Below are 14001 nucleotides of genomic sequence, written 5' to 3' on the forward strand. Positions count from 1 at the left end.
TTTATTTAAAATATTTGTACAAATTTATTTAAATCATATTCTGGCTTACCATTGCATCAGTAACAGTTAAAAGATACATGTTATCAGCTTTTTGTGCACCATGATTTTCTTCAAGGTGCATACTATAAATGATCAGGATAATGAAAGGGAACTCTTCCATAATATCCAATAAAAATGCTTGTCTTTATCCATTGTTGGTTGGCACTTTTTCAAGTTGTCAGCACTTAGAACTCTGACCATCCAAAGACAGATACACTGATTCATCACTTGCTGATTCTAATTTTTCATTTTTTGTGTGCCATAGACTCACTTCAACCTCACAAAGAAGTCGTGTCTACTCCTAGACTGCCTAATAGCAGTGAAATATCATGAACATCTAAATTCATAGCTTGAAGAAAATACAACTATGTTTATGATATAGCAAATAGGAGTAATGATATTAATGTTTGAAGACTCTAATATTATACAATCTAATATTATATATTAGACTTTAAAATATAATGTCCAGAGGGCAGACTTGCTCTATTTAATGAAAAAAAAAAGTTTTGATGCTAAGTTTGTTACCTAAACTTATACTTGGTGATTAAAATGTAATGAATATAGGATTTATCCACTTAGACATGTGTTCTGCAAAAAGGATCAAATTTGAACTCAAGCCCTTGATTTCAATTTGACTGACTGTTCCACAAAGTAGAAATACTTCCTGACACCAGGTCTTAGCTTGCCTAAGCTAAGTTGCAAAGATAAAGCAACATTCACTTATTTCCTGATTCAATGTATAAATATTATAGAGTAGATGAAAGTTTATTTTCTCTAGATTTATTTGGGCCATATAATCAGATTCTGATCTAGATAACTGAATTAAACTGCTTCTGATAACTAAATTAAAATGCTTTTTCTTTAATGAGATGAGGTATATGTATGCATGCATGCTAAGTCACTTCAGTAGTGTCTGATTCTTTGCAACCCTATGGACTGTAGCCTGCCAGGCTCCTCTGCCCATAGGATTCTCCAGGTAAGAATCCTGGAGTTGATTGCCATGCCCTCCTCCAGGGGATCTTTCCAACCCAGGGATCTAACTTGTATCTCCTGTGGTTTCTGCATTGCAGGCAAATTCTTTACCACTGAGCCACAAGGGAGGTCTAGATGTATGTATGTATGTATATATATATATATATGGTCAAACGAAATGTAAATATCAGTTTTAATTATAGACTTGGGAGTCTATTATGTATCATTTGGTCACTTTCATTTGGTACTTTATACTTTGTCTAACTTGAGTGACTTTTGATTTTTGTAGGTTCTAAAAAGCAAACCTAATATTCAGTTGACACAGCTGAAATTAATATAATTTCATACATTCTGTTTTTCACTCCATAATCATTAGCCTCAACTTACCAAGTTACTCAAGTTTTGCAACTGATAGCAATTTCCCACAGACAAGAAACTTGTTCAGAAAATAGAGGACTGCTTACTGAACTTCTTAAGGTCTCTTCCAAGTCTAATTTTCTATAAAGGTTTTCCCTTGGTTTCTTATTCAATTAGAAGTGTTGAATGACAATTTGTGAATATTATATAAAAACAGCTTAAAATAGATGCCTGGGTTCTAGCCTTTAAATGTTTTCCCTTTAATATAAATCACCTTTCCCAATAGAATTTGGATTAGCAATTGTATATGGATTATACACAGAAAAATTGTCTGAAATATAAAGTATGGTGTATATGTACTTGAGCAGCTACAAAATTAATGCCTTTTCTTAAATAACCATTAAAAAGTAACCCATAAATTTTCTAGATTTATTAGTCAAATACTTTATGGTTTTAGTTGCTAAGTATCTGCCATGTAAGTCATCAGAAGAAGTTTTATTATAATCTGACTTGGGAGTTTCTGCTTAAAAAATAATCATTCTTTTAGCAGTAAAATTTAGCCTACAGCTTTCCTGTTTAAGAGTAGACAGGAATAGTGTGCTTGCTACTTTAATCCTTGATTTGGTAAACTTGAGTAGTACAGGTTTTCTGCCTCAAAGACTTTTATAACAGGTACCTAATTAACTTGGGCAATAAATAATTTTTCATCTTGACTAGGTAACTATGTGCTGTTCTATCCCTATGCCCAGAAGTGAAGGGGCATATAATTTTAATGCATGTATAAGAAGGTATATTTATAAGGTACATTTGAGAAGAAAAACTATTTTGAGCAAAATAAATAATGTTGACTCGTGTGTGTGCTTCATTGTCTGACTCTTTGGGACTCCGTGGACTGCAGCTCACCAGGCTCCTTGTCCATGGAATTTTCCAGGCAAGAATACTGGAGTGGGTTGTCATTTGCTCCATCAGGGGATCTTCCTCAGTCAAGGAACAAACTCACATCTCTTGCATCTCCTGCATTGGCAGGCAGATTCGTTACCACTGTGTCACCTGGAAAGTCCAATAATGATATGCCCTCCCTAATATGGGACTTCCCAGGTGGCGTAGTGGTAACGAATCTGACTGTCAATGCAGAAGCCACAAGAGACTTGGGTTTGATTCCTGGGCTGGAAAAATCCCTGGAGAAGGAAATGGCAACCTACAATAATATTCTTGCCTGAAAAATTCCATAGACAGAAGAAGAGTCAGACATGACGAAGTGACTGAGCATGCTCCCTAATATGTGTTGGAAAAGTTTTTAAAAAGCAGTTTTTCAGTGCGGTTAGTTTTTCAAGTCATACCATTGTGATGTGAAGGGCCTTGGCTTAATAAATTGTAGAGCTAGCTGCACCAAATTAAAATTAAAATCCAAGTCATCTTAAGGATATAGAGGTTATACTTAACAAATCTCTCTAGAAAATTTAGGACCAGGTGAAAGGAAACTTTTCCACTTCATAAACTAAAATTAAGTCTCATTTATGCTAGTTTTGTGTGATTTACCATGATTGATGCAGAAGAGTGAAATTAAATTGTACCACTGTAATAGTAGTTACATATTTATGGATTCAAATATATTCTCACAATTCAAATCATAACTTTTAGTCTTTTTGAAAGACTACAACAATTTGTAAACTGTGTACATAAAATGCCAGGTTTGCTAAAGTACTAAGTAAACAAACATCACCTGAGAATGATCTAAAAAATAAAAGAGCATAGAAGATCAAATTTATTTAGAATATTTTGCTGTTGATTTAATCTTCATGTTCCTTCAGGATTAAATGGTCCATAGGCTGCAAATGTTAGTATTAGAATGTTAATGTCCTTATTTGTATCTTAAAATTGAGACTAGTAGTTCCTTCAATATCAGAGTATAAAAGTATAAGGCAAATGAACAATGAAATGTTCTACAGTTACAAGATAGATAATTAAAAATGTACCAATATTCATAGGTAAAGTTGAAGTTGTTTCACTGCTTTCACAGGAATTAAATATATCTTCTTTTGGTCATTGTCAATATGTAAGAGGCAGTTGTGGTAAACAGGCTTCACTATAATTAGGGACTTTGTTACCTGAAGTCATTTTTCACTGGTAATCTTACCTCATCAAACAATATTTATTGAGTATCTTATTTTGAGACCTAAGGCTACAGTAATCAGAGATTGCTTATAGGTCATATATGACTTATGACATGTCATAAGGCACTTTAAATGCAAAACATAATAATGAAGCTTTTTAAGCCCTTTAGTTTTTGACCATTTTTGGTGACACATAAAGAACAATATATATGGGTACATGTAAGCATTTTAGGAACATGACTATTCCATTAAAGGCAATGGCTAATTTTTGGATACTAATGAGTGTGATTGTATTTGCCTTCTATGAAAGAAACTTGACTGTTGTCATTCACTTTAAGATGGTTGGCAGCATTTACCAGTCTAGGTGGTGTGGAGAACTTGTACCTATAAAAGCCATAGGAAGGATGGAAAGAGCAAGCAATTGCTTCCTGAGCAATGGGGTTTGGTGATAAAATATTTTCAAGTGCCTGTAATTCATACATTTGATTGGAAGAATTAGGTGCTTGTAGACACTGTCCATTTAAGTCTTCAGATAAACCATTTTTTGAATTGGTGACTCCCAAAGAAGATAACATGGGAACTTCCATCATGAGTGGGGCTGAAGACTGAAAACTGTTGTTGCTTGCTAGTCTTTCAAGAGCAGGCAAGACAAGAGGCTGCTGTTGCCAAAAATTATTTGGGCAAATCTTGTAGCAAAGGGGCAGGTTGATATTGTGTAGGTACACCTCTGGACGGGGCATTCCAAGGGAGCTTGTAGGTATGTGAAATGCAGGAGGTGAACAAAGTGGAGAATGCAAAGAGTTCAAAGAAGAAGGAGCCCCTCTACTAGAGGTCACTGGGGATGAGCTGCTGCTTCCACCTGTGAATGACAAGTCAATCAATGAACAATGAACTATATATTCCTACTGATTCAGTAATCACATACATAACTATCCCTGCTTCATTCTTAGATTAGCTTTCCTTGCAAGTTCACAGTTATTTTGCTGTTGCTGTTTAGTCACTAAGTTATGTCCAACTCTTTTGAGAACCCATGCACCATAGCCCTCGAGGCTCTTCTGCCCATGAGATTTCCCAGCAAGAATACTGGCATGGGTTGCCATTTCCCTCTCCAGGGTATCTTCCCAATCCAGGGAATGAACCTGTGTCTCTTGCTTGTCAGGCAGATTCTTTTCCACTGAGCCACCATGGAAGCCACAGTTATTTTGACTCCTTTGGAAAAGACCATTCCTCTGATCAAAGTTGAATATATTTCTATTACTACCACTACTACTTTTAGCATTACTATTATGTATCATACATTGAGCATTCATTATGCTCTAGAACTATACAAGGTACTTGAGCAACATTCATTCAATGAATTACAAAAGAAGCCTAATTAAATATGATCCAGAACCAATTATATCTTACAAATAAAAGTTTTTATTTTTAACTTAAAAATTAATAAAATAAGTACTTGATTAAATTGAACAAGTTGGTTGAGATTCTATAGAAAGCTTTAGTTGATTAAAAAAATCACTGCATATGAAAGTAATCTTATAAATTAAAAAAATAACATTTAATATATTAGGTTTTCTCTTATGTGAAAATCACAGATGGGGAAAGTTCCATGGTTCACTATATAGAGAGTTAAAGACAGTTTTACAGGTTAAAAACACCAAGATGAAAATGAAACTGTTCATACCAATGTTATTAGGTGATCCTTTATGGTTGCTTAGCATCTACCAAAATCAGGGATAAATATAATGTCCAGGAAAATCTAGATTTTACACCTTATATTGTAATTATTTAATTTTTTTTAATTGGTTATTGACTGAACTTGATCAAGTTTTTGTGGAGTTTTTTAGGTGCTACTATTTTTCTTAGGGTTTCTCTGGTAGCTCAGCTGGTAAAGAATCTGCCTGCAATTTTTCTTAAATATTTTAAAATACTTTTTGTTGTTCAGTTGCTAAGTCATGTCTGACTCTTTTCAACCCAATGGACTGTAACCCACCAATCCCCTCTGTCCATGAGATTTTTTAGGCAAGAACACTGGAGTGGATTGCCATTTTCTTTTCTGGGGGATCTTCCCAACCCAGGGATTGAACCCATGTCTCCTGCATTGCAGGGGGACTCTTTATTGCTGAGCCACCACAGAATCCCATTTTTATATGTAAACATAGTTTAATCCTATACCAACAGGGTGGCAAATATCTTTTATAATTAAACATTCAAATATTATTTTTAAAAAATGGTACCCCTTTTCTTTGTAATTTGAGAACATTCTGGACATTTTAAATAATTGAGAAAAATATATATTTTAAATTATTAATGATCATCTTTAGCTTTTTACAAATTAATGTGTTTTGGATATTTTAAAATCATCCTGCCTAGATGCTATTAAAGTGATACTATCAAATAAGTGTTCATATTTTTCTAGGCAACTTGAACCAAATTAATAGTCAATTCAGTGAAAATATTTCACTAAATAATTAAACTTGATTTCTTTACATTTCAATAAGTTGTTATGATATTTTCATGTAAAATTCAGCCTAAGTATAATGTAACTGTAACTTTCAATTAATGTTTAAAGACAAACAACTTTAATGGAGTAAAGACAAAAAGGGTAAAATAATTCCATATTGCTCATGAATAAAGACTTTTCTATTTATACTTGAATATCATAGTAAATGAAGGTATGCATTCTTCTACCAGAAAGGCTGCATTGCCAAATTATTATTTAGTCAGGTGATGTACTACCTGACAACAAATGCTCTGCAGCTATTTTAAGTGTTTATGGCAATTAAACAGATTGGAATAGCTTAGTATTTTTTAATATAAATTTATTTAAATTGGAGGTTAATTACTTTACAATATTATATTGGTTTTGCCATACATCAACATGAATCTGCCACAGGTATACATGTGTTCCCCATCCTGAAACCCCCTCCTTCCTCCCTCCCCATACCATGCCTCTGGGTCATCTCAGTGCACCAGCCCCAAGCATCCAGTATCACGCATCGAACCTGGACTGGCGATTCGTTTCATATATGATGTTATACATGTTTCAATGCCATTCTCCCAAATCATCCCACCCTCTCCCTCTCCCACAGAGTCGAAAAGACTGTTCTATACTTGGTATTGTTTTTGACATTTATTTTTCCTACTCACAATAAAAGGAAAATTGAAGCCAAGTGATGATGAAATTTAATGGAAGTCATTTTTATCATGCGCTGAAAGCATCTCATAAAATATAAAATATTTATTTTAATATATAACATATTTGAAAATAAGGCCACTAGTGCACCCCAGGGCTTTCCTGATAGTTCAATTGGTAAAGAATCTGCCTGCAATGCAGGAGATCCAGGTTTGATTCCTGGATCAGAAAGATCTATTGAGAAGGGATCGGCTACCCACTCCTATATACTTGGGCTGTGGAAAATAATCTGCCGGCAATGTGGGAGACTTGGGTTCTATCCCTGTGTTGGGAAGATCCCCTGGAGAAGGGAAAGGATACCCACTCCAGTATTCTGGCCTGGAGAATTCCATGGACTGTATAGTCCATGGGGTCGCAAAGAGTCAGACATGACTGAGAAACTTTCACTTCACTTCACTTCAGTGTACCACAGGCAGATTCTAAAGAATATGAGATCATGAGCTGCTGAAAAAACCAGGTGATTTCTACAGCTCTCAGGATGTATGATAACTCAAGAAGATACAAGTCAGTAAATCCACCATTAATTATCATGTTTATGCTCTTTTCCATCTTGCCTGTTTCCCTCCCTTTTTGCTTGTTATCTCCTCATCAAGATAAATATACACTCACTTGATTGTAAACACACATTTTCTAGCATGTACTTATATTCTTGTGTAGTATTTGTACAGATCTGACGGTCATTATTTCCTTAACATTTAAAAATAAAAATTAATAAAACATCTTACTTTGTGTGTCTGCACTAAAAGCTTTAAAATCCAAAGTGAGAGAAGGCCTCCATGGGTAGGTCTCTAAAAGTCCATCCAATACACCCCTGAAAAAGATATACAACCTTTAGCAAGTCGAGAATGTGATTCCTGAAAATAATAATTTATGTAAACTTTTGAGTTATTTTGTTATAGTTTTTAAGGGTGAATAAAATTCCCAGTGATTATCCCTAGATAAAAGCCCAAGAATCTAGAATAAATAATATCTTAAAAGTGGGTTGGGGAGGGGTTGGGAGGAGGCAAGATTTTAGAGATAAAATATCTAGGTTTCTTTCTTCCTACCTACTAGTTACAAAATGCAAGGACTCTGGGCTTCTGAGCCACAGTTTCTTTAGCTGTAGTACTTGTGAAAAGGGCTGTATAAATATTAGATGTAACTTTTATATTGCTTACCTGTTTCTTCCAGGATCTCTAAAACCTTTAGCAAAAGGATTCCTGTCTATTTTCAGTTTGGTAATCTAAGGATTCAGAAGAAGAAGAAAGATAAAGTCAGTGACCTCAGTAGAAAACACTGTAGTTGTCAATGTTGCTTTTAATGGTTACAACAACCACAAAACTTTCCAAACTGTAATATAGCTTATTAAATAAACATTAAGCATATTGCTAAGTCAAATTTGGAATGTTTATTGCCTTTCTCTCCTGCCGCTCTTGTCCTGCTCTTCTTTAACACAAGATCCACAAAACTCATAATTAAACTTGCCTTGATTACTAGCAAAAGGCTATAGATTCTTTTTAATGGATTTCTTTTTAATTGTGGAAAATTGAATCCATATGGTACAACTCCATTCTGTCCCTAAAACTTCTCCAGAGCCATCGTTGCTTGCCTGGGACCTAGTTGGCTTTACCTGCTGGTTTTGGTAAGCTGTCACCGCGGTGAATTCAGTTTCTTTAAAGGAGAATGTTTTAACCCCTTCAGCAGGCAGAGACTGAATCCGGGACAGGTCAACCCTGCTGTCTTGCTTCATCACGTGCACACGGGGCTTGTACTTGTGCATGGACTGCAGAATGATCTGGAGGAGAAATAATCAAATGCTGCCTAGTAACTGGCTTCAGCTCCCCTACACTGGCCCCCTCTCATCAGCACCCTGAAACTTCCCACACAAAAGTGAAGCTAAACCAGAAAGCCTAGGTTAACTCCAGTTTTTGTGCCATTTGGCACTAGACAGAGGTCCTCAGGCATAAGGGGTTTCAGGAAATGGACACCAAAGTGGCACCAGTTAGCAGTGGTTCCATTTCCAGTTGGGGTCTTTTCCTGCTTCCAAATGTGGGTGACCATGTAATATTCCCAAGTGTCATTGAGATCCAACTGCCTGCCTTAAGTTCCCTGGGCTTATTTAACTGATGGGAAACTATTTTACCCTCCCCATCTCCTAAACCAAGAAGAATCCTTCTTCCTTTTGTGGTTAGCACAGTGTCAGGTCAGGCAGGGCAGAGGTGATGTGCACCTGGGAAGAAGGTTCAAGGTCTATGTGACCTGAAAGGCCTTCCATGCAGGTGGGTTGTGGAAACACAGAAGGTGCACCTCAGGGGAAGGAAATCAGAGCCCACAGTGATAGCCAGGAAAGCTAAAGTGCCAGATTGCTCAGGTAAGCGTTCCCTTTCACTCTCCCAACCAGACATCCTGGTTTAATCAAGTCACATTCAGTCCTCAAACTTCTCTTACTCACTATCTCCAACCCCCAGCATTTTCAGATGCCAAACAAAAGTCACAAGAGCTACTTTGGTCACTGGCCCAGAACTTGGACAGTTCCTGAAGACCACAACTAGCACATCTGGGGGACACCTTCTTGGCCTTTCCAAGGTGAACCTCCTGCTGACGCCTTGGCATCCTCCTCTTCTCCTTGGGACAAAGGATTGTGCACACTTACATGACCTTTGTCATCCATCTCATTGTTGGTAAGTTTCACATGATCAAAGCTGATGATCTGGCGCATCCATGTCTCTCCCGAACAAGGTGAGTCTGGGTGAATATAGACCCTGGGAGTGATGCATGAGTGGTCTGTATTCCCGGCTATCATCCACTGGGAGCTGTGATAGATGTACCTGAAAATGAGTGGAGTGTGACTTTAGGCACTGGCCAAAGCCAGGGATAGGGGCTGCTGTGATCTGGTTCTAAAGAACTTGGTCAAGTTTTGCCTGCTAATCTCAAATTGAGTGGGAATGTTCAGTAGCTCAGCTGTGTACCACTCTTTGTGACCCCATGGACTGTAGCCCACCAAATTTCTCTGTCCATGGGATTTTCCAGGCAAGAATATTGGAGTGGGTTGTCACTTCCTTCTTCAGGGTCTCTTCCCAACCCAGGGATGGAACCCACATCTCCCTGTCTCCTGAATTGCAGAGGGTTTCTTTACCACTGGGCTGCTGGGTTTAACATGATTTCCAAAGAGCATCCAGGGATAGAAAGCAAACTGTAAATAAGCATATGTCATTAAAATGTTGTAAAGTGCCAGGGTAAGTATAATGTCATGGGATTTTATAGTCTGGTTTGTATCTCCTCACAGAAACTGCAACAAAAATTGATCTAACTTGTTTCACCATGCAGAGACACCCGAAAAATCCTCCTGCCTCACAAGCATCAAGGAAGAAGCAGACGGGTGAGGAAAGCACTGGTGTGGCCCACTGCCACTAGCAGTTGTGGAAATCCCTTTTGCCACAAAGCTTTATATCAGAATACCCTCAAGGAAGTCTGCCCACAGTGGTCTTGATTTTCCCATTGTCTCCATCTTTTTTTTTCCACTTAATGTTTTTAATTGAAGGATAATTGCTTTACAGAATTTTGTGGTTTTTCTGTCATACATCAATAAGAATCAGCCACAGGTATACCCATGTGCCCTCCCTCCCAAACCTCCTTCCCATCACTCTCCCTATCCCACCCTTCTAGATGTCACAGAGCCCCTGTTTGAGTTCCCTGAGTCATACAGCAAATTCCCATTGGCTATCTATTTTACATATGGTGTTGTAAATTTCCATGTTACTCTCTCCATACATCTCACCCTCTCCATCCTCCCCTCCCCCATGTCCATAGGTCTATTCTCTATGTCTGTTTCTCCATTGTCTCCAATCTTAACAGCTTAGTTATGTGCCAAATTCCCAAACCAGCTCAAGCATGAAAAGCAGCTTGTTCTGCTATTTTGGGGTTATGGTCCTAACAGGTTCTCCAGCCCAGCCTAATTCTTGCCTCTCACACCCAGCACTGGGCACTATGCAGGCTGTTTCCTAGAAAGGCTAGACATCCATTTCAGTCGAATGCTCGTTTGGCTGAGTGAAGGCAGGGGCTGCTGCCCAACCCCCAAAGACCCCAGCTTCTGGGCTGCTAGCTACGAAGAGTCTCTTAGCTTTAGATTAGTGTGGCCACTTTTAGCCTGCTTTAAGTAGAGAGCTTACATTAAGAGAAACTTTACTTGTATTCTCTGGGACCTACCCTCTCCTTCAGGGAAGAGGCTAAGGAAGGAAGAAAAAACATGGACCTAGGTGAGATAACTGCTTGACTAGCTTTGGGTGGTAAATTAGAATATTGTTCAAGGACCCTGCCCTAAAGTAGCAGTCCAGAGCCCGGTAGAGCCCCAGAAGCCCCAGCATTTCTCCCCAAATTCCTTTAAACAGCTTCCCTCCCAGTTTCTGAGCCCATACCCTCTGAAGTTTGTGGAGTCAAGGCTAGGATAGGGGGTCAGCGAGAGGTTTGGGGTACACTGAAGCCCCAGCTGAAATCTGTGTGCCAAGAATGAGAGAAAAGAAAAACAAGTCTTCTTTTCTCTCAGTGTGAACTCCCTGAACTCCAGTCTGAAGGAGAAAACTCAACTCTCAAAGCCCAAAGAAGAATAATTCTCCCTTCAATGATAGAGTTTTCAAAACAGTGCTGTCAGGTTCCATAGATCTGAATACCCATTCCAGGCCTGCAGTACCCTCCTTTGGTCCCAATTACCTATAACGTTTGGAATCTACTGGCACCACATCAATGGCCACATAGTACTGTTTCCCTGGGTCCAGTCCTTTAACTTTGACCCGAACAGAGGGGAACATCCGCCTGTGGGAGAGAAAACAGTGACTGACCTGGGTGTGATTAGAAATGTTTGGAGCAGGGGGAAAAAATGAAAATCAAAGGCATTCACAATACTCTTCTCATTCTAGACAGGTTCAGGAATGACATTTGATGCATGAAGAAAGATTTCTGGATATATATTTGATTGAACAAACTCAAGATTTCTGAGTGGAGCAGAATATTCTTACCACAAGGCTTTTGTCTGCCCCACTTCCCACCACCACCACCATATGGAAGAAAAATAGGGGAGAAAAAGCTGTACCCCTCCCATCAGTGGTGCTTTCTGCGAGCCAGATTTGGGGAAGACTGAAATTAAGAAGATTCACATACACAGAAATTACCCAGGTGATGTGAGGAAACTGTCCCACAGAAAGAGGGAAAGACCAAACTCAAATTGACTTGGGCTCAGTTTAGTGGGCCTGCTTGATGGGATATTGTTCACTAATAATTGTGAGGCTTTAACAGAAGCTTAAGACATGGGGGTGGCATCTGTCACCTGCCTTGGCAGGTCTAATTTTTATTGTTTACTACACAGGCAGAAGCTGAGAGAATGAGTTCTTAGAACAGGGTATACAGGAAAGAAAGTATGAGCCACTAACAATGGCCAGGCAAGGCCTACTTTGGTCAACTGAGAGACAGTGGTTCCTAATACTTTCTGGGGTGTGGATATGGGGAGAGGGGTACAAGAGCATAAAACTGGAGGCACTCATTTTATGAGATAAGAACATTAAGTGCCTACTGTGTGAAGCCCTTGAACAAATTGGGCAAAGCCAAACCTGCCAGCCTTCGTAATGATCATCTCAGTCCCAATGTCATGGAAGCTCTTCCACAGCTCAGATCCTTGAAGTTCCACTTGAATAATATCTTTCTCTTCCAGACTTCCAAAGCTGTTGAAGCCGAAAGTAGTTGCTAACAGCCCTGTTTTTGTTTGCTTTTCTGTGGGAAATAGAGACACCCAGAGTTTGAGAGAGCTTTGCAGCCATGCACCCCCTTCTCACTGACTCCTGTCTCAGAAAAGACCAGCCTTGTTTTTTTCCTGGGAGCCTTGGCGACTAATTTCCAAGTTCTTCAAAATACCCACTGTGTCCCCCTTGATGGAGAAAAGGGGATCCAGGTCGTGCCCTGTGAAATGCATGACCCTTCTTCAAATTTTCCCATTCTCATGTCTTTTGGAGACTTTTGGTCCCTGATGCTGGATCACATGGGGATCTGGGTCCTTGCCCTGCTTCTTACTCTGAGAAACAGCCACCCACTGGCTCTCAGGGTCTCCAGGAGGTTGGAGAGACTCACTTCACAAACTTGTGGGGATTTCCCCTTCACCGCAAATGAACCACAATACTATGGGCTTAACTTGGAGGCTCTGAGACTTCCCCTACAGCCAGATGGCTGAGATATCCCCGCAGCCCGGAACACGGCCAACAGCTGGGCCAAGGCATCCTTTGATAGGGCTAAGACATCCTTTGATAGGGCTAACCACCCTCAAGCATCCTTGAGGGGCCAGCCTGAGACTCTCAGACCCAGCAAACAAGGATAGCCGGTGCAGGGATTTGGGCTGCGGTAGGGGTACTTACCAGTCAGCTCGCTCTTCCTCCCTGCGGCGGCGCTGCTCCTTCTCTCCTCCTCCTCTCCACCGTCTTTCTCAAGCAGCTCAGGTTGCGCCTCTTCTCTAGGGTCTGGTAGTTTTCTTTTACTGGGTCTCCCCACCAAGGCTTCCACTGAGAAGGCATGCGCCCGAGAGCTTAGAGCCATCCCTGGAGAGGCTGAAGAAAACTGTGCTCTGCAGTTTGAACCTGAGCTGGGTTAGGGAGGGAGAGGGTGGGAGGGCGCCGAGGGTAGGCGAAGGAGGGAAAGCGGGAAAATCAGAAAAACTGAGAACTCAGACAAATTTTTGTAAATCTATATGCAGGAGGAAAAAATGTATAATTTTTATATATACATATAAATGTTCTTTGCATAGACAGAATGCAAAAAGTTTAAACTGGAGCAAGAGTCCTCTGGAGTTTAGTCCTCTTTGTGGTCTCCTCCCTCCCAGTGGACATGTGCAGACCATCAGTTCTCAAATCCCTGATTCCCGGACTTGTCAGATCTCAGAGATTGGCAAGCACAGCCCTTTTAGGGAGCAGACCTGCCGCCAATGGCGGCTCAGGCCGCTCGGTTTGGGAGATACTGTTGCATCGGACACGGTGAATACCCAGCTGGTCGGCTGCTCCTAGCCTCCACTGTTTTGGAAACTGTTGGAAGCATAGAAAAAAAAAAAGAAAAAAAAAAAACACAGTGAGTGATACTTCAGAGTCTGACAGGGAGGGGCGGGTGTAGGGATAGAAGGGGTTGGAGGTTGATTGGAAAGGAGTTCAGGATAGTCTAGTGAGGAGGAGGGGTATACAACCTTACTGTTTTACATTAAATTGTGAAACTCGAAGACACGCAAAGTAATTGCCCATGAGGGACCACTTTTCCAACAAATGTGAAACTATGATTTAACCAGATCCAGAGAAGTATGTAGGGGTCTTTTGTTCTTAAGTG

The 14001-nt window shown here is 39.7% G+C and overlaps 1 protein-coding gene across 1 annotated transcript; it reads right to left on the bottom strand.

Moving 5' to 3' along the window:
- Window positions 1–3757: 3757 nt before the first annotated feature.
- On the bottom strand, window positions 3758–13227 carry TBX22 (T-box 22). The gene is made up of 8 exons (XM_005700629.2): window positions 12996–13227; window positions 12255–12387; window positions 11362–11463; window positions 9308–9482; window positions 8285–8449; window positions 7833–7897; window positions 7401–7486; window positions 3758–4341 (listed from the first exon to the last, which is right to left on the bottom strand). Exons 1-8 carry the CDS (start codon window positions 13225–13227, stop codon window positions 3758–3760), a joined length of 1542 nt encoding a protein of 513 aa, XP_005700686.2.
- Between the last annotated feature and the right edge of the window lie 774 nt (window positions 13228–14001).

Source organism: Capra hircus (genome assembly GCF_001704415.2).
Source record: "Capra hircus breed San Clemente chromosome X unlocalized genomic scaffold, ASM170441v1, whole genome shotgun sequence".
Lineage (NCBI taxonomy): Eukaryota > Metazoa > Chordata > Mammalia > Artiodactyla > Bovidae > Capra > Capra hircus.

Excerpts from the sequence above, each read along its gene's own strand:
- TBX22 (XM_005700629.2), bottom strand. The coding sequence starts at position 13,227 with ATGGCTCTAAGCTCTCGGGCGCATGCCTTCTCAGTGGAAGCCTTGGTG. Across the intron at positions 11,464-12,254 it reads ATCATTACGAAGGCTGGCAG|GCGGATGTTCCCCTCTGTTC; the intron begins GTTTGGCTTTGC and ends TCTCTCCCACAG. Across the intron at positions 9,483-11,361 it reads GTAGATTCCAAACGTTATAG|GTACATCTATCACAGCTCCC; the intron begins GTAATTGGGACC and ends ACTCATTTTCAG.